The sequence below is a fragment of the Clinocottus analis genome, unplaced genomic scaffold (genome assembly GCF_023055335.1).
Source record: "Clinocottus analis isolate CAN_PGR_092001 unplaced genomic scaffold, fCliAna1.0.p SCAF_2, whole genome shotgun sequence".
Lineage (NCBI taxonomy): Eukaryota > Metazoa > Chordata > Actinopteri > Perciformes > Cottidae > Clinocottus > Clinocottus analis.
In genome coordinates, this window is record NW_027175931.1 from 20996672 (window position 1) to 21024013 (window position 27342).

Genomic DNA, 27342 nt, shown 5'->3' on the forward strand with positions numbered 1-27342 from the left:
AAAATGACTTGTGGTTTCCTGAGTGCAGAGGCCAACTCGGCTGTTTGACAGGGAGAGAGTAGATGGGAGGTGAGGGGGGGGGGGGGGGGCTGGTAGTATTTCTAGACTTTTCTTTGTATATACAGTAATTTGTCAAGGTTGTGAAAACATTAGAGAAACTATTTGGTTAGCCCACGCTGAAATCTTTCAACGTTTTTATTGCAATTATTGTAGCTATCACACGTACAATAGCCCATTATATCATTTAATAACGTCTTCGAGGCCCTTTTACTGTATGAGATCATCGTGCTTAACTATCACCATCATGTTTGGGCCAAGCATAAGTCATCTAGTTTGATTCTGTCGTTGTGTTCGTCGACCTGTCTGAAGAGAAACTGTATTATCCGGCAGTTTAATTGTTCCGCGGTGAAAGGAAACAGATTTATTGTTCTGACTCACAATTATTACCACACTGCCAATTAGAAAAGAAGCAATAAATCCTTTTAGGGAACAACTTCCTCAAAACGACCACAGTGAGAGTGTTTTTCTGTGTGTGTGTGTGTGTGTGTGTGTGTGTGTGTGTGTGTGTGTGTGTGTGTGTGTGTGTGTGAGTGTGTGTGTGTGTGTGTGTGTTTGTCGTGAGGAATTTAGGCCTGGGTTTTGTAAACTAAGTGGAAAGAGACGTGGGCAGCCGTGTCAGGATGCAGGCCAGTCACAGGAGGACAGGCACTACGTGTGTGTGTGTGTGCGTGTGTGTGTGTGTGTGTGTGTGTGTGTGTGTGTGTGTGTGTCTGTGTGTGTGTTAGTGCGTGCATGTGTGTGTGTGTGTGTGCGTGCGTGTGCACAGAATGACCTCAACACAAAAGCTAGCAGGTTGGTCCAGCACTGAGCTGCCAACAAAGAAGAAAGGCAGAAACCAGATTTAGGAAGTAATGAGGCAGGACAGTCCACACCACCTCAAGATCATGCCCTGGGATTTAATGACAAAACAGTCAACTTTCTGGAGTCCTAATATCTACATTTGTGTGTATTTGTGTGCGCACCTTTCCTATGAACGCTCTCAACTCTGCAGTAAACAAATCCAAACAATAACTGCTTTCTTATTCAACGCTTTATTGAATCGGCTGCTCCTCAGTGCTGCTGCATGCACACACACACACACACATGCACGCATGCACACATGCGCACGCCCCCACCCCTCTCCACACACACACACACACACACACACACACACTCACACACACACACACAGTATCCATGCCAAGAACATTTCTGTAGGGTCGGTTTCGATACAGAAACCACATTGGCCTCCCAAATTTCCCACATAAACCACAGAGATTCCAGATGTTGCAGGGAGGCAAAAAGTCTGCGCTTCCACTGGGCCTGCAGCCCTCGCCTCCGCATGCTCGGGTTGGCCGAGCGCATGGCCCGGCTCACACCAAACACTGTGTCCTTCTGCACTGAAGCAAGGCCGGGAGTAACCATGCCACCGGAGATTTACAGAGCTGTCCACTTCCACCTGCACCCAGATAACAAAAAAGGCAGCGTGCCGTTAAAAGAGGCTCTGTCCTGGGGCAGTGTAGCACTCCAGCTTTCTTGTAGTTTCAGACCTGATTAAACAATTTGGCTCAGTAATCAAAGAGCAATAGCAGGCAGAGGCAGAGCAGACTTCCTGTATTCTCTGCTCGGCAGTGTTAAAAGTTAAGCGCCCAGCAGGACCTGTTGTTATCTTAGTTTGAAAACAATACCTGCACTGTACTACCAGCTTATCATGGCTGATGAGTCCAGCAGACGTATTCTTTGTACTGATTATTCATTTGCTGATGTTTTTAGAGAGAGTTGGTTTTTGATTAGAGTGGAGCAGAGGCTGTTTCTAAGAAGTGGACAGTCGCCTTGGTGTCATTTGTTTGTATGTAGACTGTCGTTTTGAAGCTATGAATTCTGCATTTTGGCCATCGCCAACTTTGTTTTTGGCCATCTCAATCTTGTTTTTTTTGCAACCAGAAGTGAAGTGAAGGGTTCTTTTTGGTTGTACTTACAACCATTTTTTGAACAAGACATTTTTAGGCGATATTAACACAATTTACTTTAATGAACTGAAAACACACTGTGAAAGGGTTGAAGTTGTAAAATGAAAATACGGACGACTCATTGACCAGACAGCGTCGTGGTAATGTCTTCTCAATTACAAGGCAGCCAAGCCTGAATGCGTGCACTACTTTATTGTCTATTTTACTCTAAATGGGACCATAATTTACCAAATGAACATCCTGCTGTATTGAAGAAGACTTGAAACTAGAGATTGAGACTATAAAGTCATGTTTACTAAGTTTGCTGAGGTGGATTTTCTCATAGACTTCCATACAATCTGACTTGTTTTTTCAACCAGAGGAGCTGCCCCCTGTTGGTCATTAGAAGTAATGCAGGTTTAAAGCACAAGTTTAAAGCACTCTCACATTGTATTCACTTTTCTGAGGTTACCAACCAGGTAGAGGCATAAAACTTCCTAAAAAAATAACATTATAAGAACGTAAACCGGTGATTTGAGAACACTTTGACTTAATACACAGATGTTGACAACAGTTTAGATTCTATAAAATGGAAATGTTCCACTTTGTTATTATTTGGAGAATTGTGTGTATCAGATTAAGACCTTTGGGCTAAAACTGTAAAACTGACTATACATCAGACATTTGTCATTGGAGGGGAAACTACAAGCCCTACCACAGTTTTAATTCTAAGCAGCTGTCATTTTCTTCTTTAGTCCTTGTCAGACTCTTAACTCCAGTTTCTCTCGAGGGACGACGGTCATCTTGAAATATAAACATTGACTTCCTGTTTGAAAGGCCAATGTCATGCTACAGTAAGCTGTAATTTATGAAGAGTTATTCTGTCAGCTGTATTTATCAGTGATTGCTGTGCCTTGGAGCAAAATTCCCCGAGTGTGAATTTCACATCAACTGAAAGGCGATAGAAATTAGTCCCTGGTGGAAAAAAGAGACTTAAAACCAGCTTGAAAACGACTTAAAATCAATAAAACATGAGCTTGTTTTCCGTCTGCCACCCCTGTGAGAAAAGAAAGAGTGAAATGGAGGCAGAGAGAGTGATTGAGAGAAAAATGTACCTCTGTGATTAGATCCTCATTGCTCTAATAGAAACCAGGTGCTGGACAGTGGTGTAAATGTTTTCCCATGCATTTTTGTGGGCAACACAGCCTTAACAGATCCAGACCTGACAGCATTACATGCTTTGTCATTCAATGAAACAATAGCCACGTACGCTTGTCATGCCAGCTTTACATTCCTCATGCCTCTTTATGCAAACTTTGACCCCTGCGAGCTCTCACTTCTAGACATCAGGTCACGGAACAAACTACCGACGTGGGAACATTTTGATGAATGTTATGCATGTGAAAATCTACCGTTTTTTTTTTACTGTTTAACCTCTATTTTGGAAACAGGTTTCATGTAATTGATCATCCGTTTGGGAGTCAATGATTCCGTCAAGGACAACCTGCACTAAAGGAAGGAACGTTCCAACACGCGGTCCTGTAAGAAAACAGGATTAGTGGCCACTTTAATGGATTGGGACCAAAGTCAGCTCCTCCTTCCCCAAACCCATAATCTAAACCCAGTTATACACCAAATGTGTGGCTCCTCTGGAAAAATGAACTAGACTTGGGAATATATTGTGAGGAAATTTATAGCACATGCCTGGGACGAGCCCTCGGGGGCCGGGGTGGAGATGGAGGGGAGATCTCCCCACTCCTCACTTCCCGGGCCTTGTTTCCATTAGGCTGGGAAGAGCCATCTCCCAGACTATTCTGAGGGAGGGCGGGGAGGGGGGCGGGGGGGTGCTGGTCTAAGACCTCCTGGCCAACAACATGGCCCAATCATGGAAGGAGAAACCAGTTTCCTCACATCTGGGATTTTCCCACTGCAGCTATGGGGCAGCATTCCACATCAGTCACCGGGCCCGGACACGGCACAGACACACGCAAGTGCTGGAATTTTAGATAAGTTGAGTACAAATAAATATGTGTGTGTTCCTCTGTATGTGGGGGGGGGAGGAGAGGTGGCGAGGGGCAGTGGACCAAAAACTGGCCCCAGAAGATGTGCCAGTGTTTCAGGGTAAACGGGTGCTTTCTCTCAGCTGCCCGGCCAAAACAAACAAAGTGGGTGAGTCAGCGAAGGGAAAACATTCCCAAGCTGATTGATGTTTCCTCTCCCGGTGTTGCATCTGCTATTACTTCCAGTGCCGAGGGCCGCTCCAGAGGCTAAGTCATCATCTCGCCACAATGATCCTCGCGGCGCTAACGCTCATCTTTATCGTACAAGTTAGTTTTTTGTGTTATTGCGCTAAGAGACGAGAGGCGCAGCGGTGGGTTGTGTATACCTCTCTGGTGATTCATGTGAAGAGAGGTCAGAGCCTTGTCTCTGCGCTTCCTCCATCACTTTTACTCGCAGGGGCTGACGGGGACGATATGTCTGTCCATTCCTGCCTTGTCAGGAGATTGATACCTTGGTTTCAACTTATTACACTCATTTATTATCCTGTTTGCAACCCATGTCAACCAAGGGATTTGTAAAATGATGGACAGATGATGTTTGAAAGATTGTTTTCATGGTTTCATTTATAATTGTAAGTTATTGCTTGCAACTTTTGTTTTATTACTAGTTCTGCATAAAATAAGTTTGTTAGTTACTGTGTTCAGCCTTTTTCTCTAAAGCTTCCCCGGTCACGTGACCAGCGTAAAACAGGACGCTTGACTCGGCCGAACTCTGACCCCTCCTAAACCGTCTCAGGATCAAATGAAACAGGTTCTTCTGACAAGTGTGCTTCTTTTTTTTTTTTTGGTCTTGGATTCTCAACAAGCTGGGGCTGAAAATAGCGACGTGCTGATGATCACCGGTGAACAGGTTCGTCCCTCTGACCCACACTGAACCAAAGGAGCATGCGTGTTTCACTCCTGTGACTTGTTAAACCTTAAAGTAACGCTGACAAACTCAGTTAGATCCTAATGCAGATGAAACGCTGTCACAGTCTGAGAATTATGGAGTAACCGCGCCGCAAATGAGCAGAAACTTTTGATGTTTCGCTTCGTAGGCAGGCACAATCTTTGATGTTTCTGTTATTCTCTCTTCAGCATTGAGCAGTCTCTTAACTGAATATGTAGATGTTCATGTTTTCATGTCTGATCCAGTCAAATCAGAGTCCCTCACTGAGACACTGTTATTCCTTCTGGCTGCACATCATTTCAGTTTCAGAAGAAATGGAATCATTAATATTCGCCACTCTTTCGGCGCTCAGCTGTCCCATTTTGTGACCTTGTAATAATCTGTAAATCTCTTGTCCCACTCGGTGGCAAATGGGGGTTTATCTCCTCATTGAAATGAAGTAATGTTAGCTCAGCTTCACACAGAGAGGCCAAAGTGAGGTCAGCGGAGACTTGTTCATTTAAGAAACTGTCAATCTTCAGCCAGTCCCTCCGTGTGTGTAATGGTTTTAAACCCGTTGTAGCAATAATCCAAGCTGGCGAACAAGAAATGAATACAGCCGATATGATATCACCGCTCTGAGGTCATGCGCTGCCTTCTTGGGCACGCAAAAATAGGAAGAAATTCCTAAAGTAATTATGGTAACATTATGACTGAAGCTGGTGTCTAATCTTGCAGCAGTATATATAACTTATCACGGCTATTCTTCTGACATGAGCTGAAGTTGTAGTGTTTGTTCCGTGTCTGCGGCGCAAGATATTGTGACAACAAAAGTAAATGGTGCTGAAACTGAACACATGTTTCTGTTAAAGGGTTGACCTTCTCCAACCTACCTGGGGAGAACTCACTGAACTCTCGCTAAGCTTTACAATAATAGACGATATCCTGCTGATGGGAGATTTCGGTCAAAATCCTAATAATAGTGAATAAATAAGTCTCAGTCAATCAATTCTTTTAGAAGCATCCATACAAAAGTACAGGTACCCAAGAAAGACTTTCACAATAGTTTAAAAGTATTACATGTTCAAGTTCTATGATTGCTGCGGTAATATTGGGAGTATTCCCCATGAGGGAACATTTCTATAATGTTGCAATGTCATTTTTCCTTTGACATCTTATTGTTTTGGGCACAATAATGAAGCTTGTGACCGGACTTTAAGAAAGTGATTGCTAAGTTGTGTAGTGTGTCATTTGAGAGCTACATGTGTGTATGTGGTGGGGTGTTGAGCGTTTGCAGCGTGTGATGCCTTCAGGTGCTCCGCGTAGATTTCCAATTTTCTTCTTTCGAGTCCTACTTTTGAATTGTTGGAAGAAGATTGGGAAGGACATTAACATTGGGCATTGTACCTATTGTTTCTTACATCACAGCATTATTGTGTAGTATTTTATTGTCATCTACATTGCATGTATTGTTTGTTGTTGCTATTATCAGGTGGACAGTTTATGCACAACAAACTATTTTTAGTTGGAAAAATATTCTGGAAATGCTTAATGAAGTTTCAAGGAAACATTTATGGACATTTGTAGTGTTCGTGTTCTTTGAGCTCAACCATCAGACAGGAACCATCAGTATTAACATCACCTTCACACAACATTTATAGAGGCCTCCTTGTGGTGATATTTTTGTTGAACTTAAACTATGCCAAGGTGTAACCTCACTAAAAAGTTGATTTTTGATGAGTCATCAAGGGTGACATTTAATATTCCACAAAGTGTAAAAATGCAACAGCCTACTTATCTCATCAATATACTCAATATTTACATATCATGCAAAAATAGCAATTAGAAACTGATGATTTCTTTGGCCAGCTGTGTGATCACATCGGTCCAACAAGCTCTCCATCCCTCCCTTCCAGTCATAGACCACTTACCATAGGGTGGATCATATATGTGCTGCAGCTGGCGATCCCCTTATTTCCTGCAGCATGTGAAGGTGTCACGGTCGTGTAGCGCTCGCTGTGCGCGATCCCCTTCACACACACACACACACACGCGCGCACACAAACACACGCACACACACAGACGCACACACACACATCTGGGGGTGAAGTGTGAAAGTCTGTCTTGCCGCTTTAAAATCACTTTGCTACTTTTACTCGTTTCATTGGTTTCCGTTTCTAAGTGAGAGGGGAAAAAAAATGTAATCTCTGTCACTAAAATGTTGACAACTGCGCCTGGAGACCCGGCACCAAAGTCTGCTCTGCTCCTGCAGTAGAAACAAAGTTTATCCCCGGGGTTGGAAAGGAAAGGTGCCTTTCTCTCGGAGACCTGAACGCAGCTGGTGTGTTTGCGGGTACGAAGAGGATTTTCTTGTAATGTCTTGTAAGTGGAGGATTTGCGATGACATCTAGAAGAAACTCCGCGAGACTGAAGCTCCGGCGTTCATTCAGCGAGCAGCTGCGGAGCTCCACGTCCAAAGCCTGGGATCTCCTCTGGAGGAATGTCCGCGAGCGGAGGCTGGCAGGTCAGTAGCCCGCCGCGCGCCGCGGACCCCCGGGTCGCTCGGTCCGCTGGAGGAGTGGAGCGGTGCGTTCAAGAGCTCAGCTCCTCTCACCGGCTCATGTCGGAGAGCACCGGAGAGATCGCAAGTGGCGCAACAGGAGACGCGTTCGTGGAGAGAAATACTTTCATTTGCTTGCATGTTTGAAAGTGCTGTTAATTCATTTGTCTTCGCGTTGGCTGAGCTTTTTTTTTCTCTCTCTCTAATTAGCGGGTCGATAAAACGAACATATTCATCCCGAAATATAGATCCATATTCAAGTGCATGATCATACGTTTTCTGGATTAAAATGTGTCACTGTAAGATCTTTTGAGGAGTGAAGTTAACTAAGCCCAATGAACCAAAACCCCACCGAGTGGCTTTTAACTCCTATATATCTTATTATAGTGGTCCAAGCATTGTCTTTTATGTGTGAGGGGACGACGACTTTCAGAGATGGATTTCTCAACTTGTATTGAAGCTATAAGGGAATAATACATTGTATGCTTATGTCCTTTGAGCTATAATTCTTAACAATTTGTATCCAAAGCATCGCAATGGAGAGTATGTGATTCTACCACCGAGACGGTATCACAAACCGTGCCGCCGGGTTTGCACACGTGCATTCCTGCTGCCATTACACATGTTCATTTGATCCATTCAGGACCGCGGGCCTGGTGACGCCGCGCAGTGGCGCTGATGAGCAATGTTTGCCCTGTGAAATGGGAAGCTTATGAAAGCTGAGTGAGATGGGACGATATGGGAGCATTTTCCAGTTGAATGTTAGTCTAAAGCTGTTCACAGAGCACTATGTGTATCTATATACGTACATATCTACCATCCTATATCTATCTATCCATCCATGAACCCAGGCAGTGTTCTAGCATTGTGGCTCATGAAAGGCTCTCTACATATTGATCATCTGTCTGTATTGTTATTAAAGTTTCAAGTGAAGTCTCTTCAAACAGCCATTAGATTTGCTGCATAATGTTAAAGTATGCGTTAGTCTTCTAGAATCAGATATTTTCAGCGAGATATTGCTTTAAAGACTCTCAGGGTAGAAAACCAATGTATGTGACATGTTCTACAGTGTGGATATTTTCTAAAATTCAGCTTTAAAGCTATGCTGGGATACATTTGAAAGCCCAACTGAAGATGGAGAGGTTAATGCCTGCTACAATGGTTCTGTCAAAGAGTCTCTGTGAAGAGTGAACATAATGTGTGCAGTAACCCAGGTCTACCACTAGGTGCTGGGAATTGACCACATCAGCTCCTCGTTTGGGGAAGTCACATGAATTACAAAACAGCTCTGTCTTCATCAGGAGCTGGAGGGCTCATTTTCACACAAATAGAGACACGACCAACTGCATTTGCTTTGTTGGACAGGATTCAAAGCGGCTGTTAATTCTTCACACATGGTTGTTGTATTGTGCTCAGGAAGTTGGATACGTGCTCGGCTCAGCTTTGCAGCCTGCTGAGGCATTAGACTGATGCAGCAGCTGAATCCTGCGTTTGGATATTTGGCACATAAATCTTGCATTTGTCTCCATGTACCGTACAGCATGTATCTCAGTGATAGGAGTGCCATGTGGCTGGCAGTCTGCAGCCCTGGGGCATCGCTTATAACCACAGCCAACGAGAGGACACACACAGATCTAGTGCGCTTGACAGATTGAAAGTTATGTGAACACATACATATATATACTGCATGCATATGTATATACTGTATACACCCCTGATAGCTAATTTCTCACTTCTCATAGATGATATGGCCATTCAACAAGGAAAGTAATGTGTCAATTCCTAGATGATGGTTTATTACAGCCAAGTATTCACAACAATAGTTTTAGCGAGAGAAGCGTAACATCCTTTTCCACACCAAAGAGGAGAACCCTCAACCTGATATGTGCATATTAAGTACGTCACTCCATCAGATAAGACGTGTGGAGCCTGTGAGCGACACGTTGTTGTTTGCTTCTGTGTCCTGCTGCTTTGTTGAAGGTCACTCTGCACTGAGCAAATCCTGTGTGATTAATAGGCCTTAACTCTCAGAGAAACAGACAAATACTGATCAAGCTTAATTGTTGAGGTCATCTACAAGCAGGCAGCCAGTCATTGTGTTTCATAATGCCTTGTAATTCATATTTAGGAGTTATAATCAGCCATGCTTGTCAAAGTGCTTGGCTAGAACCATCTCTCACATAATTGGAAATAATGACAGTCACTATATTTAAATAGAAATGAAATGTATTAACCCCCAAAGATAATGCAAGAAGTATACCCTCCTACATATGATGTGTTTATTTTATTTTGGGTCATAGTTAACATACTTTACTATTACTTATTGGTTAATAATATGCAGGCGAAAATATACTAGGACACACCTATGTTTTGGGGGGAAACCTAGTAGTTACACACAGCTGCCAGAGGAGTTCTCGCTCACATGAGATTAAGGTCTAAATAATTCTAATCACAGAGTTGAGTCACAGTTGCAGGGTAAACGGTTTCCCGATGAGCACCTGCGACGTTGCCCCCGGATAAGGGCTTCCCAAACGCCTCAGGTTACCTGCACAGCAGCTCAACCGATCGCGCGCTATTAAAGCGTGATTTAATTCCCAGAACTGGGCTCAGAATTCCGTCATTTGGTGGATCGTGAGTTGGAAATCTTCAGTCACACTGGGGCTATTTTTAAGCCTTAAACCACAGGAAACATAGCCATAGCAGAGCCAGAAGTGCCCGGCGCAGATTACCAGTGTCTGCTGCTGAATCAAACCACTTCAGAGGAGTGTCGAAGCCCCACTCCACTTCCTCCGCATACTCGTCATTTGTGGCCTTCAAGTCCATGATTCAGACTTTAAAGTTTCCCTTTTGTAATTACATCTGGCCCAACCTGGAGAGCTGGAGCGGAGACAGACAGAATGAAGGCTGGACATGCATTTAATGCCTGCACAACAATTGCCTTTTAACATGGCTTATACTTTGTCAGCACACTGCAACAATAACTGCCTTTATTTGGATAAACAGTATAATCCAAGCTGTCAAACGGTCATCTAACGGAGCCTCGGCATATGTTTGTGTGCCTGTAATGTGAGTCTGGATTCCGGCCGCCATGCCGTATAGTAGTTGAGCTGTGAAACCTAGACAGAGGCGTGTTGGAACACGTTTGATAAGGGCTGGAGTCACGCTGCCTGACACACAACACTCCCACTAAGGACACACCGCAGCCATTTCTTCGTAGCATGCAGCACAAAGTTTAACACAGGGACATTCAAAGGGAATGCTGCCGATCTTGCGGCTCTTTCGCAATCCCCGACGAGGTATTTGAGTGTAGACAGAAACGAAAACACCATTAATCTCATTCATTGTGATGCTGCATAGCAGCGGGTGATTGGTTCCGTAACGCGATACATATGATGCACTTAGTGAATTTCTTCGTCTAGACGAAGCGGGAAGAGGAAAACACAAGAAATGGGTTCGGGGAGGCGGCGCTGCTGCCAACACGCCGCCACTCATTTTCTCCACCTCCGACACCTGAAGCGATTCTTTTTACAGTATGAATGAACACAAGTGTTTGTGTGTGTGTGTGTAAAAAAAAAACCCAGTCCCCGCCTGATGAAATCATCTGAATACTGTCACACCATCACCTAGTACCTTTAAAAAAAAGTAACAATCTTTTATTTAAATAGTTCCACCTGAGGGTGTGGAGAGGGCCGTTAAAGCCAGGAGCCGCTTATGAAAACGCGCAGCGGGCTCTGAAGTGTGCGGCTGAATTGTGGTCTTTGTGAGCTTTAAGCCAGGGTGGATTTTGCCAGCCAGGGAGCGAAACAGACAGAGGCCTGTGTTTGACTTGGTCGCTTGCCCACTTGCGCTCGTTTCACATGTATGGCGCCATGCTTATGCTACACAGGACAGCCTGTATGCAGAGGCCAGGGCAGGCACCTGGAGGGTGGCAGGGGCCCTGATGGGTGCTGGGTGGGTCGGCTTGTGCGGATGTGGACTTTACTTCAGGTGTGAGGAGATTGTTGTTCCATGGTGTAGACTGGCTGGCTGATACGTGTGGACTTTCAAATCAGAGAAGCTTTTAGTTTTTATTGAATTATTATAAATCATTTGCAAATATTTCAGTTGTCACTAGATAAATGTCAAATTGAGTCTTTTTTTGTTTTGTTTGACCACTAAACGTTGCATCCCAAATAGATTTCACATAAGAAAAGCAGGTTTTGAGTATGTTCGCACTCGAGAAAAATGACGAAATCAATGATCCATTGATCCATCCATTGTCCTTGATGGATAGTATTGTCCCACAATGTAATGCACAAATAAGCTAAGGAGCTGCATAAAATACAAATTAATCAGTTATATAAGTCAAATTGCTTTCAAATCATCATTTTATTTCAGTTTGCATGTCTTAATCTCAATATAGATACATATTTTGATAAATTACATTGTGTTATGATTTCTTTTGAAGTTCCTAAATCTTGTTTTGTTCTTTTCTTCAATTGCAATTTGATGTCCATACATCATTTCCTATTGAAAATGTAAAAATACATGGATGTACAGTAACTGAAAAAAACGGTATACTTTAGAAATGAGGATCCAGGGATCCGGAAATATCATGAATATTTAGCGTAGTATGGATTTTTCCAGCTTCAATGTTTTTTTCTTCCTTTTGTTCTTTATTCTTGACTTCATTCAAAGCCACCGTTTGTTTGACGTGCGCACACGTCATAAACCACTTCTTGCTGGTAGAAAATGGAAAAGCGAAGGACTTCTCCCGTGAACGTTGATCTACGCTAAATACACAGTAGGGAGAGGGAATAGAGACATCGTGTCACAGGAGGCGTTTAATCCTGTCGCTGAACAGCTATCAAAACTGAACAGATGATGTCTGGCCTGATCTGCTGAGTAAAAGGGATCACTCGCATGTATTCAAGCTAAAACGTCTTGTCCCTCTGAGGAGGTGACACTTGGAGGAGGCCTGCTGAGAGGTCTTCCTGTGGCTGGAACTAGGGGTTATTTGGTGGGGGTGGGGGAGCAGACATTCACATTCTCCAACCGAGAGAACAACTTCACCCTCTCCTTCTCTCTCCTCAGTAGTCTTCTCTAAAATGGCACAAACTCACTCTCGTCCAGTAAACTTGGCACCTGTGTGACCAGCAACAGCGGAAGAGTTGTTCGAATGCAGGGCGGGTCCAAAAAACACTATTTTTGTAAGCCCTCCCACACCCATCTTTCTTCCACTCCTGCTCTCCTTACTCAGTTCATAGGCATTCCGATGGTATTTATATTTCCCTCCAGAGCAGGGGGAAGTCGACAAGCGCTCACACAGACATTGGATTCAGCGCAGCAAGGTGGGCAGTGCTCCCACAGCCTGCTCGCCATTGGCCACCATGTCGTCACATGAGCTGCAGACACAGACTGAAGTGTTGGCACTCCTCCCCCTCGGCGCTGCTCTGCGGTTCTCCTCATCTCACTTTAAGCTTCTTGCGCCTGTATGTGAAGTTTTCTGTTGGTGGGAGAGTGTGTGGGTGAGTGTCTCATCAGCCTGCGCTCAGGGGCTTGTTTGGGGTACAGTGTTTCAGTTATGTTTCGGGAGCTCCCGGAGTCCACAAGCAGCGAGTGTCTTGGGAGTATGACCCCGGAGACTCAGGACTTCTACCTGAGAATGGACCATCACCGCAGACGCTCCGGGTACAGGCTGGGCAGGATCATTGCCAGGCAGCAACTCCTCAAGAAGATCGCTGGAGGTAGGAGAGAGCTGTCGGGATAGAAAGTGACAGGCGGCACTGTTGCTCTTTCAGTTGGAAGTCAGCTTGCTTTTTGAGACACGGCTGCACAGAAAAGCTGTGAAGTCTTCTGTCTAAATGAATCCTTCTTCGTCATACCTCCAGGAATGTTAGGCGTAATAGAGAAGCAAGCCGGTAGCCAAAACATGGAGAGCGAGATATGATGCATGTGTATAAATATGACAGTGCGAATGCAGGACAATACAGTGCCAAATGAACCGAATGAAGGGCATTGTTGTGTTTGCTCGGGATCAGCTGATGAACATCAATGTTTCAGATGGAAATGGAATTAAATGAAACATTATCTTACAGTGGCAACGAAGTGCGTTTGTGTTTGTGTGTGCGTCTGCACACAAAGACAAACTTGAACTCCAGCCATTAAGTAGTTTTAAGGGTGCAGTGGTGGTGAATAATTTGTATATTGACTGACTGTAACAAGCACTTACAGGTGATAAGCTAAAGGAGCAATTACGTAACACGAGGTTAGCCCACATGTCAACAAGAGATATCAATGAAGGCCTGGCCTGACAGTTTTACAAGCCCTCAGCTCAGTTGTGGACTGCTGCATGCAGCCAGGAGAGCAATAGCGCTGCCTATAGCCCCATTCATCTTCCTCCAAGGGCTGTAACCTCTCACCTTCGCTTTTACCTGGAGATGTAGTGTCCCCAGTCCTGTGGAAGGCGGAGCGGGGGCAGGGCAGCATTACAATAGAGAGGACAAAGCACTTACCACTCGTGCTCCTTCCTGCAGACGTGAGCGGGCCGACGCCGGATCAAAGGGCGACTGCATTTCATAACAGCTCCGTCATCCTCAGGCATGAGATGGCCAAGACGCAGCATAGTGGTTCTCCTCTCTGTCACCAGAACAAGAGCATGAGTCAGAGAATGCAGCCTCTTGTGTGGGCAAGGTTTCCTGTGCAGAGGACGCAGGCAGCGCATGAGGCCTCATGACGGTATGGAGGAGACACAGAGCCACGCTGTTGGATGGAGGCGTGAGGATGTCCCGGAGCTGTGTGTGTACGTACGCTGGTTTTTTTGTTTTTTTTTCCTGGAGGAAATCTCCGTGATCTGATGTTCGCAGGCGTGTGCAGTCATGTAACCTGGCATGTGTTTTCAGATTACAGATGTCTGGCAGGACAGCAAACCAACAATTTAGGGGATCTGTGTCAAGGACAGAAAATGATGCACATGCTTGAAGTGGGGTTTTAGGATCAGGGCATTTGAACAGACATACTTGTGTGTTTATTGTCAGGTGGGAGCTTTGCATACTTTTGACTATTGTGGGCCTCGATCTCACGTGGGTGAATATTCACTTTTGATTCGTTAGACAGTTTGCGTCGTACGGTTTTAATCTGCTTTTAAAGGGACCAGACATTAAGCTTTGAACAGTTCATCCTGGATATCATTAATTAGTATTTAATATTCCGGTAAATCTTAACTTTCCAGTGAATTAATCTCACATAATTATTTCGCAGTTTGTTCAAATTTGATTAATGTTCCTCAAGAATGGCGGCTAATACAATTATCTCCAAGGTGTCCGAGCATAAAAGAAAGAAAAGATTTTTCCGACCATTTTCGTGTCTGTTTTAAGTGCTATAATTACGCAATCTCAAGCAATTGTCTGGCCTAATTTTGGTAATTAAAGTAATCTTTAATCTGAGCAATTATCATGCTGCGTGTCAGTTTTTCTTCAGTTTCCTCAGGAGAGCAACGCTTTCGCCCTCGCTGAACCCTGTTTCCTCTCAAACCTCACGTAACCCCTTGTGTGATGCGTACATGTCTGAAAGGCACAACACAAGGTAGCGTTTCGAGAAACCCGGCGGCGGCGCCTCGGGATGGATCTCCATATGTTGCAGTTGGCTCCTGCATTCCAGCTGGCCAGCCCTGTTGACATAGCAGGTTGAAAGTGAGAGGGGTGCCGTGGTGACAGGCAGAAGACTCATGTATTGTTTCACCCCGAATTCCATGGACGCCTGTGGTGTCTTAGTCGTGTTTCCGATTTGATGGCTTTTCTAAGCCGCCACAGTCGCGCGTGTGTGTGTGTGTGTGTGTGTGTGTGTGTGTGTGGGGGGGGGGGGGGTTCTCATTGGGTCCACTCGGAATAGCTCCTGACGGAGAACCAGCACGAGATCTTCCTCTCTGACCTGTGCGCCTCATCAGCAAGTAAGGTGGGAAGAAACGTGTCTGAGTGCAGCAGTGTGGGCTGGTTGTGCAAAGGAAAGGGCCTGTTTTCCTTTTTTGGAGGAATGTGTCTCCTTCCTTGAAAATATATATTTTGAGGGAGTATTCCAAAGTCCATCACTCTGGAAACTGCGTTTCTGCTGCGATTGCTCGTTCCTCGGCCCAGCACGTTCTCATTTGGCGTTGCTACTCATGCATTTAACATGCTGCATGTGTCACACATACCCTAAATGTACAGTTCTTTATTCATACTGTTGAACACAGATTCAACGAGGCATTAATGTCGAGGAGGAACATTTCTTATCCAAATCTTTCACTCTAACTAATCACTATATCCACTGGGCATTTTTGTTCTTTACTGTGATACTTTAGTTTGTGTTACTTTAAGTATGGAATACATTGTGGGAATATCAGGAAATGAAGGGATGTATTGAAATGTGTTTCATGAACAAAATGGGAATCCAGCTAATCCCAGCATATGAACGAATCATCCCATCATAATATGTCCATATATGGTTTAAGACTCACATGTGTATTGAATTAGAGGATGGTTTTGAGCCGTTTTTCTTTTTGCACCGAGCAGTACTTTAGAGAAAACCAGACCATTCACAGATTGCAAGTGTTCCTGTTTAGCCGCGGAAAAGTCCTGTAAACTTAATTGAGGCTCTGGTGGAAACCGTGAGCAGCCGAATGCTACGCCGTGACTAAAAGCTTCCCCGCTGACTGCGGCCGTTTGGTTCTTTTTCTCAGTGTGTTTCGGACAAGAAGCTCTGTCCAGTGGGACCCTTCCTTCGTGGCTTCTGGACCTCGGTGCGAGTCAGCAGGCTCCGATCTCTCTGCCCTGGAAAGGCCAACCGTGCATTTCGCCACAGAGGAGGACGTCGAGCATCTCTCGTCAAATGACCCGCGTTATTGCGTGACAGCTGCGTGCTTATCGTAAATCTGTCTGTGTCCTGGAGTTACAAAGCTTGCCTTTTGTTTGGCTGTGTGGGCTGAAAGGCTTTTGTCTTTCAGGTTATCGGCCACATTGGTTCTGCTGCTGCCGGCAGTGCTCATCCTGTGCACGCACAGTCTGTTGGCTCAGTTCTACAGCACGTATGCACTCACGGCTTTATATCGTGACTAAGTATAAATCCACTTCAATGTTTAAATGCGCTTATAGAGAAAACGTACTGAGCGAGAAGAAAAACGTTCCCGAGCAGGATAATAGCGTGCGACACGTATACACTCAACAGATTTCAAACACTTAGCATGGAGAGGAGAGGAACACTTCAGCTTGTTAAGAGGACAAGCTCTACCGTCGGCCTTCTGTTCGTCTTCTGTAGAGCAGATGGATCATTGTTATAAACCAGCTTTGAAAAGAGGTTGGATTGTTCTGTCCTTTGAGAAGTTGTAACGGTAAAAAAGGCACTTCAAGGTGAGAAATCTAGTCGGGCTCTGTCCTCTCACACTCAAGCCGGCTCTCTCAAGAGCACTGCATTATTCAGCAGCGGTCTGCTTCAGAACGTGCTGCGTTTGATCATCTGTGAGTGAAACAAATATAACTGCTTCCTCATTCAAATGGAGGTTTGATGAGAAGTGAAGCTGCAGCCTTATTCATGAACCTCTCCGCTGTAGATGTGATTTCTATGCAGATTCTTTGTTTGCTACCTTCAGGGGGCAGTAAATAATCCTGACCGGGAGCGTAAAAGTAATTTTGACAATGTGATTAGCCGCTCATCACCTCCAGCTCTATATCATCATCCCACTTCAACTCAATTCAATCTACGGCTCGTACTCCTGTTTTGTGCTTAAATTATTTCATGATTCTGTTGAAAAGGTACTAAATATGTATTATGTTGATGCACACTATTCTCCCACAATGCAGTGCATGGAAGAAGCTGCTCACAGCCGTTGCCCGGCCTGCTGATAAAGAAGTCAATGATTCAATGATTTCTTTTAACGGTTGGGAACAAACTGCCTGTATCCCACCAACTTCTGCCATGTAAAGGTCACATTGATAAAGTATGTGGACTCTCACTTGTTGCCTCTAGGTGGCAGGCTGAGCTCATGTCCTTCCTGTAAATCTCCTGTTTATGAATCGGCGGAGTTTAGCTGACAGCTGCCGCATGTGCAGGGCTAATCATTCACTAAGAGGAGATTTGAGAAATGCCTCAGCCGCACTGTAACAGGAACGGAAAGTCACATATTAACAGAGCCGTGGTGGAAAACTTCTCCTTTTTTCCCGGGTCCCTTACATTCCACAGATTAGAAAATGCTAATTCATGGTGAAAAAAACACCTCATTAACCTATGTCCAGCGAAAAGTACATGGAGTGTGTTTTTACCCTCTGTACCCGCTGCAGCACATACTTTATCCTGATTAAATGAAGCATACTTGAATCACTTTACATTTTATGACCTTGTGTTTGTCAAACCGATCCAAACGTCCACGAGTGCGTATCTCACAAAAGTGAGGTTGACATGAATATAAATGGACAGTAGAGATAACTGTAAGCTGATGAGTAACATGCCTCAAAAATGATATGGATTTATTAGATTACTTTTTCATTCTTCACTTGAAAGCGCCTTACATTCTTGAGTCGTGGTGGATGTGCCTCACATATATTGGCCAGTCTGTATCCATCATACAGCCGAGCATATTCCCCCCCCCCCCCACTCTGCATGTAAAACCTGCCAGAGTCCAGAACTCGGCCGCCCCCGTGTGGTAGAAATGTGCATCACACGTCATTAGCTGGAAAAAGTGACAGAGGCGCAAAGGCAGCGTGCATGCAGGCCACAGACATTCAGCCGCTGTCTCTTCACTTTATAGGCCTTTTAGTCAGGGAGTTACTGTCTGAACACAGCCTGTCATTCATGGCCACGCATGGCGAATTTTCTATTACTGCTCTGCGTGTGTGAAGGACAGACTGCGTGAACGCTCTGATAAAGCAGAACAATCACTTAGCTCTTTCAATGGGCAGCATTCTTGATACGCCGCACCTCGTCGTGCAAAACGACACGCGCTGACAGTATCATCATCTCTGCTGCGACTCACAAGTCTGTCGCATGAGCGCCGCGGGGCTCCCGAGGCGGTCTTGTGGCCGGATCGCTTTGATGTCGTTAATTAGGACCAGCGTCCCCAGGGATGGCTCCGTGCTTTTATTGTGGAGGTCCCGAGAGGGCTTTCTCACGGTAGGGACCCTTGTTCTGACATTGGCCCCCTTTTTCCCCTCTGACTCTCTGAGGCCATTCCCAGGGAAGGAGGGAACCCCGCGTCGTCCCCTCTGGGATCCAGTCCAAATGAGCAGGGAGGTGAACCTAATGCAGCTCCGCAGGATTCCACTTCAGAGGAGTTTCTTCTGTAGTGTTTTTCTTACCCATATCCTGTACTTTAAAGAGCTGTGGTCGCACATGAAACCTCATTTGTTAGTTCACAGTATCTTTGTACTGTATTAGCATCTGCTAAACTCAAAAGGTCTTTCATCGTGAGCCATTTGATTTGTGTGGGCGCCAGGTCGTACAGAACATGTGTTGATAACTTTCCAGTCAGTCTCTTTCCATGTTGGAGTTGAGATTTCACGTCAGCTGGCTTAGTGTTTGTCAGTGATTTATAGTCATCTCCCTTGAGTTGTGTTATACGGCGCTCTCGGAAAACCAAATTACAGTGTTTATATAGGCTATCAAAGGGAGGGAAGAACTACAGCCACACAACCATATATTACGAGTGGGAAAACAGCATGACATGGCAAGGCATGCAGCCTACTGTGCTTTACATAAGACAAGACATGTATGGACTTCAAATTGGGACGCACACACACATACGCACCTCCTAAGAAGTTGTGATATATGTTGTGCTTGGCCACATGGGACACTGTAGGAGCCAACTGTAAAGAAACTGGCTTAAAGGGCAAGTCTTCCTGGGAGGGAAGGAGATAGACGCACAATGATTACTCTGCAAGATCACCACCGGGTTGAAGAACAAGTCTAAAGGGTTTTAGGGAGGTATGCCCGGATGAAATGAAAAGGGAAATCGCCAAAGTTTATGTTTTTATCACCAAAGAAAGCGGATCCTTCACAAAAGGCCTCCAAGATGGTTGTCAAAACACTTAAAACATGCGTGGGAACATGGCTGCAGTCCAGTGTCTGGAAGCGTTTAGCTAATGCATCGGGCCTTGGAAGCCACTGCAGTATGTATTTCACAGAAGGTTTTGCTAATTTCTGCTCCGCTCAGAGTTGCTGGCAGTAAAGCGGAGGTGGATCTGGAAATTGCCGAGATGTCTCCTCCTTCCTCGAGGATCAGGGGTCAGAGGTCCCCTTTCTAGTGAAGGGCACTTGTGCCAAAGTGTCTTGAAGTGTGACCAAAGGGGAGGAAGGAGAACACCTGTCTGCGAGGCTGCGGTTCACTCGACACTCCCATCGCTCTGAGTCGTTTGCTGAGCGGCGCTGGGGAATCAACATGTGGTTGTTAGAACATTTTCTACCAAACTGAGTGAATTTGAGACGTTGTATTGAGTTGGATGAACACACAGCAGAGCTAACAGTTTGAACTTTGAAGCCTTGGCTTGTTCAGAGGCCCCAGCAGAACCTATTATTTGTCTTCTGACTGTGACACGCAACCCGATCCAGTGGGCTATCATTTTGAAGTCCGGGTCCGGGATCACTTAAATATAATCTTTCGCTCAAAGACTATTTGTGGGAGGATGAGCGCCGTGCCTCTCTTATAATCCCTCCCCTCCACCTATTGTTTGGTGATTTCCAACCATTAGGATGTCTGCTACTTGAAGTGATGTTTACAGCGTAATGCTGATCCCACATGGTTCTAACTATAGCCCTTCTTCAAGCAGATATCCATCTTGAGTTGTTGAGTTCCCACAGAAGACAGAAATTAATCAGCCTGGTCGTTTATTACGAGACTACTGGTCACCAACACCGCACAGGAATAATGCAGATGAACGTGCAGGTATTTAAATGTCGTCAGTGTTCAGTAAGTGACATGTAAATGCTGCAGAAGCTGGTGTTTCCAGACTCGAGAAAACAAAGAGAGAGAGACAGAGAGAGTTGATAAGTTGTTACCGCTGAAGATGAAAGAAGCCTCTCTCTGGGTGTCCTTCAGAGGTGAAGGAGAGTGTTACTACAGCTGTGCTGCCCTTGTTTGAATTCAATACAGGACCTCAAGAGAAAAACACAGCTCAGATGACTTTTGACCCAGCAGGCTTTGGCAATGGTCAATAACAGCAGCTCCCTAGCTCACATTGTCCTGTTATTTACTCTCAGAATCAATAAGTTCATCCTCTCTGTGTGTGTGTGTGTGTGTGTGTGTGTGCATGTGTGCGTGTGTGAGTGTGTGTGAGAGAGAGAAAGGTGGCCAGACCAGACAGTCTTACACCAGTGAAGTCATCAAAAAAATCTTCTTAAACCAGATTGCAAACAAACCTGAAACGGTGTGTATCTGGGATCTGGCTTTCAACAGATAAGACAAAGAACCAACGAGCAAATAATGATGATATGCGATAAATGGCGGATCTATATTGTATACAGAGGCTCTTAAATGAATGGTGGATGTCTATGAAACCCTGGCCTACGCAGCTCCAGAATGCTAATGCCTCCTTGGCACTGGCTTCTTCTGGGCCGGCACTGCGTGTCCTCAAGTCCCCGTCCTGCAGGAGGCCTCGATGTCTGCTTTGTACGTGCGCTTGTTACTGGAGACCCGCGGCCCACTGAAAGGATCTCTCCACGGGTCACAGTGGACCACAGGGCAAATGCCGGGCCCAAGATTTGCTAGCTCATTTGTACTTGACGACATTTTGCTTTGGTGTCTTAGCAACGCAGCCTAGAGCTGATCACGTTAATAAACCTGCACCCCGACTGCAGGATGACAAGTCCCCTGTGCACCCCGCGGGATCAAACGAGGGGGCTGGAAGTCCATGTGGGTGATTCAACACCGGCGCTTTGTAATTACTCCCGGCCTGCGGAGCCAGTCAGCTCATGTGCCAATCACTGCGTCGAGAATAAAGTCACATCCACAAAGGCACTGTGTTGTTAGTCACCGTTTGCCGACAGATAATCTCTGAGATTTGCCCATTGTCCTTTGTCTCAACACCTTGACGAGAAAGCCGAGAACGGAAGACGTGCCGAGATATTCACGAGCGGCACCTCCTGTCACGCTGAGGATTGCGGCACATTGTGCCGAGGACGCTGGAGTCCGAGGGACACGGCGAGCTTTGTTCATTAAAACCTGCTCTTTTAAAATGGACAAGCTTTATTCCCACAACATTTGGTGAATTACACGGGGCCACTTCAATATTAATCCAGCTTGTGCAGTGCCAGCGCTCTCTCCCGAGAGGACCCGAACTCCCTCAAATACAGAACCGATCTCCTGTGCCTCGGCTAACGACTGCCATGTTGCGGCTCCGTCTTTTGGCAATTGTTATTCGGGCTTCCTGTTTGTTCCCAGATGCCCACTGAACAACGGTGAGACAGACAGGAGGAAATGTTGGGCTATTTTGGGCATGAGACATCAGATGTTGTGGGTTGTTTTTTTTTGGGCAGCGTGTTTCCCCTGGCCCTCTGTCTAGTCTTACTTTTACAGTAAGGCTGACTGCTCACTGTGAGTGGGTGTCTGTATGCAATTAGCGTCATAAAGGGAAAGAGAGGCCTTTGCTCCATGCCTCCCGGCGTGACGACACCTCTCCGCCAGCCAACCCACCAGTGGAATCTTTTTTTTCTTCTTCTTCTTCTTTTTTTTCCTCTTCTTCCATCATGCTGGCTGGCTCTGTCTCTCTCCAGGTGTTTCTGATACAGACAATCTCAACAATCTCAGTGCTCGGCTCTAGACTGTGTGTTTTTTGACTGACGTATCCGTCTGGCTGATTCATCCAGTTGTCTCTGTCGCCGTGCTCTGTGTGTCTGCCTGTGTGTGTGTGTGTGTGTGTGTGTAGGAATGGACAGTCTCCTCTTCTCCACTGTTGGTGCTTATAAATTCAAGCAGTTTGTTTTAGAGTGCTTTTAAAGCCAGGATATGTGCCGAGTGTATTTATTGTTGAAGGGTTTGTTAAGGTGACTAAAGTGGACCGCCTGCGTCATTCTGTCTGCGCTCGCAGCTTCGTACCCGGCCCCGGCCCCAGCGGGTCAGATGAGTTGTGTTTTACAAGAGGAAATGGCAGAAACGTCACAAAGCAGCAGGCGCAGTAGCGGCGTCTGCATGTGGAATAGTAATTATTCTGTAGGAAATTATGGACGGTTGTAATGTCTTTATGTAATCATAGCGCCACAGCAAATCCAAGTCACTTACAGTGCTGCTCATTTTATCCACAAACTAAACTAATAGCTTTTCCTTATACATCATAGATTATTGTGATCTCATTTTTTATGATATCCTATAAAATTGGCACTGTTAAAAAAATTCTGTTAAAGTTTACTTATAAGCGTCTTTTACTCTCTTTTATATTTACATTATAGCTTGGATGGATGGTGGCTTTTTGATGTTTTTAACAAAGAAATAATGTACGATATATCATATATATTCGCAAAACCTCATTATTTCTTTGCAAGTTTTGTTTATTCGTTACATTTAAGAATATCTTTCCACATATTCTTGTAATCAATTCTTCATTGTTTTGTGTCAAGTGACACAGCAGCAGCCCCGTCACTGTCTCAGATGACACAGATTACACAACTCCTCTCTTTCATTGATTTTTCCTCAGACGGAGAGGCTGAGAGCGAGGTTAAGCAGACGAATATATCACTCTGATGATGCGAGCGCAAAGTCTTGTGAACCGAGTGCCTCGGCATGATTCACCGCTGCTGATTGCTGACAGTTTATGTCATGGTTTTCCCCCGGTTCGGCTGCCTGTGTTTTTTTTTGTTTTTTTTTTCCATTTCGTTGACCTGCTGGAAAAACATCTGGACTCTGCGAAACCACGCTTCCCTTTTTGTTTGTTTTAAATGAAACAATTCCCACGTTCGCGATGACACTTCTTGGATGACATTTTGAAAGATTGTAAAACCCGACATCGTGCAATCTGGCCAAAATAAAAATGAAAGAATAGATGTCAGGAAATGGTAAATTCATCACGTTTGAGAAACGGGGCCTTGAAATACAAAAAAAAAAGTCCCCCAATTCAGAACGAAGCTTAGATCTTTGCCAACAATGTGCTGAGTGGGGTATAAAAGAGTTGTCGTGGGCAGAGCTGGGTAGGAGGGTCGGGCACAAGGAGCTGGAGGGGGAGGGAAGAGAGGGGTGAACGTTAGGGAGCCTGCCACAGAAAGGGGTGGGTTGAAGGAGAGATTTAGTGTTGGGGCAGGCACATGGTGGTTGGGGGTAGATGGAAAGAGAAAGGGGAAAGAAGGAGCCGTGGATCTGAGTTCAAACTGCAAGCTGTGCTCAGAGAGAGAGCTGGAATGTGGCTCAGCGTGGGAATGAAGATGCTCCGACATGTTGGGAGACACTTTTAAGACTTGACGGATATATCAACCACTCTGGCTGTATGATGAAAATATCCCGTAAGTACACAACAATTTGTTTCCCGGAAATAAACCGTGGAGTTAGTTGATTGGCATCTTAAAGCCTGTGCTTCGATGATGATGACAACGATGGCTTGTTGTAATTCATCATAAACGGGCATACACTATCTTTTTTTGTCTTTGAAAAGTGCACCAAAGGAAGGGATTACTGTTCATCACGGAGCTTTGCTGTCAGACAGATGCAGCTCAGGACAAAACAAAGCATGTCATGAGGTGCCTGCGAGTTTATAACCATGGAGTTGGTTGTAAATATTTTGTGAGGGTGGAATGTGAACTAACTTTTTAAAGCTGTCATCATTTTGTCAGCGCTTGCGCCTGCTCAGCCCGGTCGCCGTCCAAGTGTGCCGTATCTTTCCCCGCGGCACTTTGCAACATTCCATATCTCAGCGACCAATTGCATAACACAGAGTTCTTGATAGTGAACGTCGCGCGGAGCGAACTCTAAAGGAAAGAGTCGCCCCTTGCCATAGATGCTTCAGTCGTACACAGCTTCTGACATTCTGGGCCATTGTGCCACCGCCGAGCAGGGTTTCATCTCTTTGTGCAACTGTAACTGTATACTGTACACAGTTTTAAAAGCTGTTGGTTGTGGAGGGCAAACACAAGTTCTCATTCTTTGGCGCGATGCCCGCCGAGCCTTTTATCCACAGGAGATTTCCTTAGAGAGAGGATGAGAGGACAGAATGTCTCGGTATCGTGTTACAGAATGCCGAACAGAGAGGAATTCCCAGCTCGTGTTACTTGCTCCCAGTGGTCCAACCTGCGGCTGTGGGACACAAGAGGACCTTGCAGCGCCCTCACAATAATACAGGCCTGATATTATCCACCTGGGAGGGAAGCCTAGCTGCATGCAGAGCCTTCAGCTCCTGGTGATACAGGTGGGAACAGGGCAGCAGCAGAGGCTCCACATGTTGACTCAACTGCTGGTTACAAGGGTAAACAGCAGAGCTTTTCTTTTTTTTTTTTGTCATCCAAGGACACAGGGAACTGTTAATATTTATTCAGTTGTTGGTCAGCCTGAAGACCAAAGTCACTTTTCATTGATTTCTCTCTGCGACACCGACGTGAAGCAGCACACAGGTGAGTCCTGGTGAAACAGTATTTTTTTTTTTGGACAAAAACAAAACAAACAGGCGATAGCGGTATCTTCATTGCAAGGTTGCAGTCGCTGTAATTACACAGTATTGTGTGATGAATGGCCGCGGTTCATGTTTCAGCCGTAGTGTGACAGGCACAGACAGGGAGTGGAACCGAGACCTCAGATGTGTGATGGGAGAGCACCGCCGTCGCTCGTAGGTGCAGCTTGCGTGTAACTTTTTCGGACGTGATGTTTAAACGCTCTTGGAATTTTTAGCATCGTGGAAAGCTGGCGAAATCACAGGTATGCGTGTGAGAATAAGTGGCAGCGGGAAATAAATGAGCTGTCTGGCTTTTAAAGAAGAATGTTTTCATGTTGGATTTAAAGTCTTGGCTGTGAACAGTTGTTCAAGTATTTATGACATTTTCCATATTGTGACAATACTTGTGCAATGACTGCACAGTCAATGATGGAAGTAACTGCTTGTGTAGTTTGCTACAGAATACCCGAATCGTGTGTTTATTTTCAATGTTTATTTTTTAGAGCTACAACCGACGCTTATTTGTATTGATCGTTTTATTGATCAGCTATTTTTTTCAATGAATTGCTCAATGTCAGGAAATTGTTTTTAAAACCTCGACAAATATCATAAAAGGAAACCAGAACATATTCACATTTGTTACCGGAACAGAATTGATTTTTGCCGATTTTTGGTAAAACCAAAAAAAACAATGAATCAATTCTGAAAATTGTTCCTGATAATGTTCTGTCAATTGATTAGTTTAATAATTATAAGGTGAGAATTTTTGGTGGAAGAATTCATTTTGTTCTTCATTCTCTTGGTTTTATTTAGCCATTTATTCAACACAATTACATATAGCCTCTCTTATCGCAAAGCAGATTGTTTACTGTAGCACCGGTGCGTCGGGCAGCACGTCGCACTGAGGCTGTAAATGGCACCCGACTCTATTAGCATTAATGGAAAGGTGCCAACGGTCCGTTTCCTTTGCTTGTCATCAGCGGCTCTGAGGCCTGCAGACGGCTCTGTCGGTCAGCAACTTGTCATCCTGCCGGCTGGGCTGCTTACGTGTTTATCAAAGAGACGATGTGATCGCTTTTTATAGACTGTCAGGAGTCACGGGTGGCTGTGATAAAGATAATTATTAACCTGATTGGTAGATTGGTATCATTCTTTTAATTTGGTTATTTATGCATGCTTTAAGCTCTGGCTCTATGTAATATTTGGGCAGTTTTTTTTTCTTTTCTTTTACCTTGATTTAAAGTCTTCAGTGTCTTGTGACATCACACATGTTTTCTTAGAAGTATTGAAGACTGGCTATGATTATATAAGGTCCCATGTGGAGTCATGTGAGTGAGGTGGGATACCTTCATCCAGTCACCTGTCATCACATCCATGCTATCCCAGATTAAGCAGACAGGTCCATCATCCCTAAAGTCCGTAGTGTTTGTTGGGTTCCAGGTGTTTTGTTTTTTTTACTGCATTTGTTGACGCACCAGTGGTTTTGTCAAAATTGTAATGGACTTACTGCGGTTGAGTTTCAATCTTTTATCCCTGTTTTAACACGCATACTTTCTTGTGTTTTCAGAAATTGAGGCGAAAGAGGCATGCGACTGGCTGCGGGCAGCAGGATTTCCTCAGTATGCGCAACTCTTTGAAGGTAATAAAAAGCACTCAGTCTACTCCTACACCCATTCATCATAAAGGGGGGGATGTTGTTTGGCTAAAAGATAGAGATTAATGAAGTCGCACAGCAATAAAAGGGCTCTCTGATAAACCCAAAATGCCTTTTTTATTTCTTTTTTTTTTCATCTGTTGTGAAACGAAACATTGTCACAGCTTCAATGTAAGATAACGAGTGAATTGTGATCCACAGTCATCCTGTTATTCACCCTCAGTCCCCAACACTTTGCACAAAACCATGTATTCATTGGCTGCATAACAAGCATGTATTCATTTACACTACTGTCCTCAGGATGCCTCGGCGCTGGGGCTCCAGTCTGATCCCCAGACACCACAAAACAAGCGGAATATCAGCTGCTTTTAAAGTCTAATCTCGGCCAAGCTACGGTTACAACATAAACATGTTCTAAAGACTGAAGTCATGGGAAGAAATGGGGTTTTATCTGAGCTCAAAGTAGCTCTCCTCCCTCAGATCTTTGTGTCAAGGCCAGACTTTTCATGTGCTTCGGAGCAATATATTTGTTTGCCGACAGTTTGAAGATTGTTGTAACGGAGCTCGAGCAATGTGCGCTGATAATGGCTGACGGAGTGCAGAGCAGATAACATGGGATCATGTTTTTCGAAAGAACATTAATGA

At 44.9% G+C, this 27342-nt stretch overlaps 1 protein-coding gene across 6 annotated transcripts in view; it reads left to right on the plus strand.

Moving 5' to 3' along the window:
• The window catches only part of stard13b (StAR related lipid transfer domain containing 13b), a 56687-nt gene that overhangs the window by 20198 nt on the left and 9147 nt on the right, over positions 1-27342 (plus strand). For 2 of the 6 annotated variants that reach the window (XM_068584916.1, XM_068584917.1), the window contains exon 6: positions 26611-26682. In XM_068584916.1, the coding sequence (XP_068441017.1) occupies positions 26611-26682 (72 nt within the window). Of the gene's footprint in view, positions 1-7035; positions 7441-13039; positions 13203-23716; positions 23905-24907; positions 25006-26610; positions 26683-27342 lie in introns of those variants that run through there. The other 4 variants (XM_068584919.1, XM_068584918.1, XM_068584920.1 and 1 more) reach the window with 4 other exon arrangements.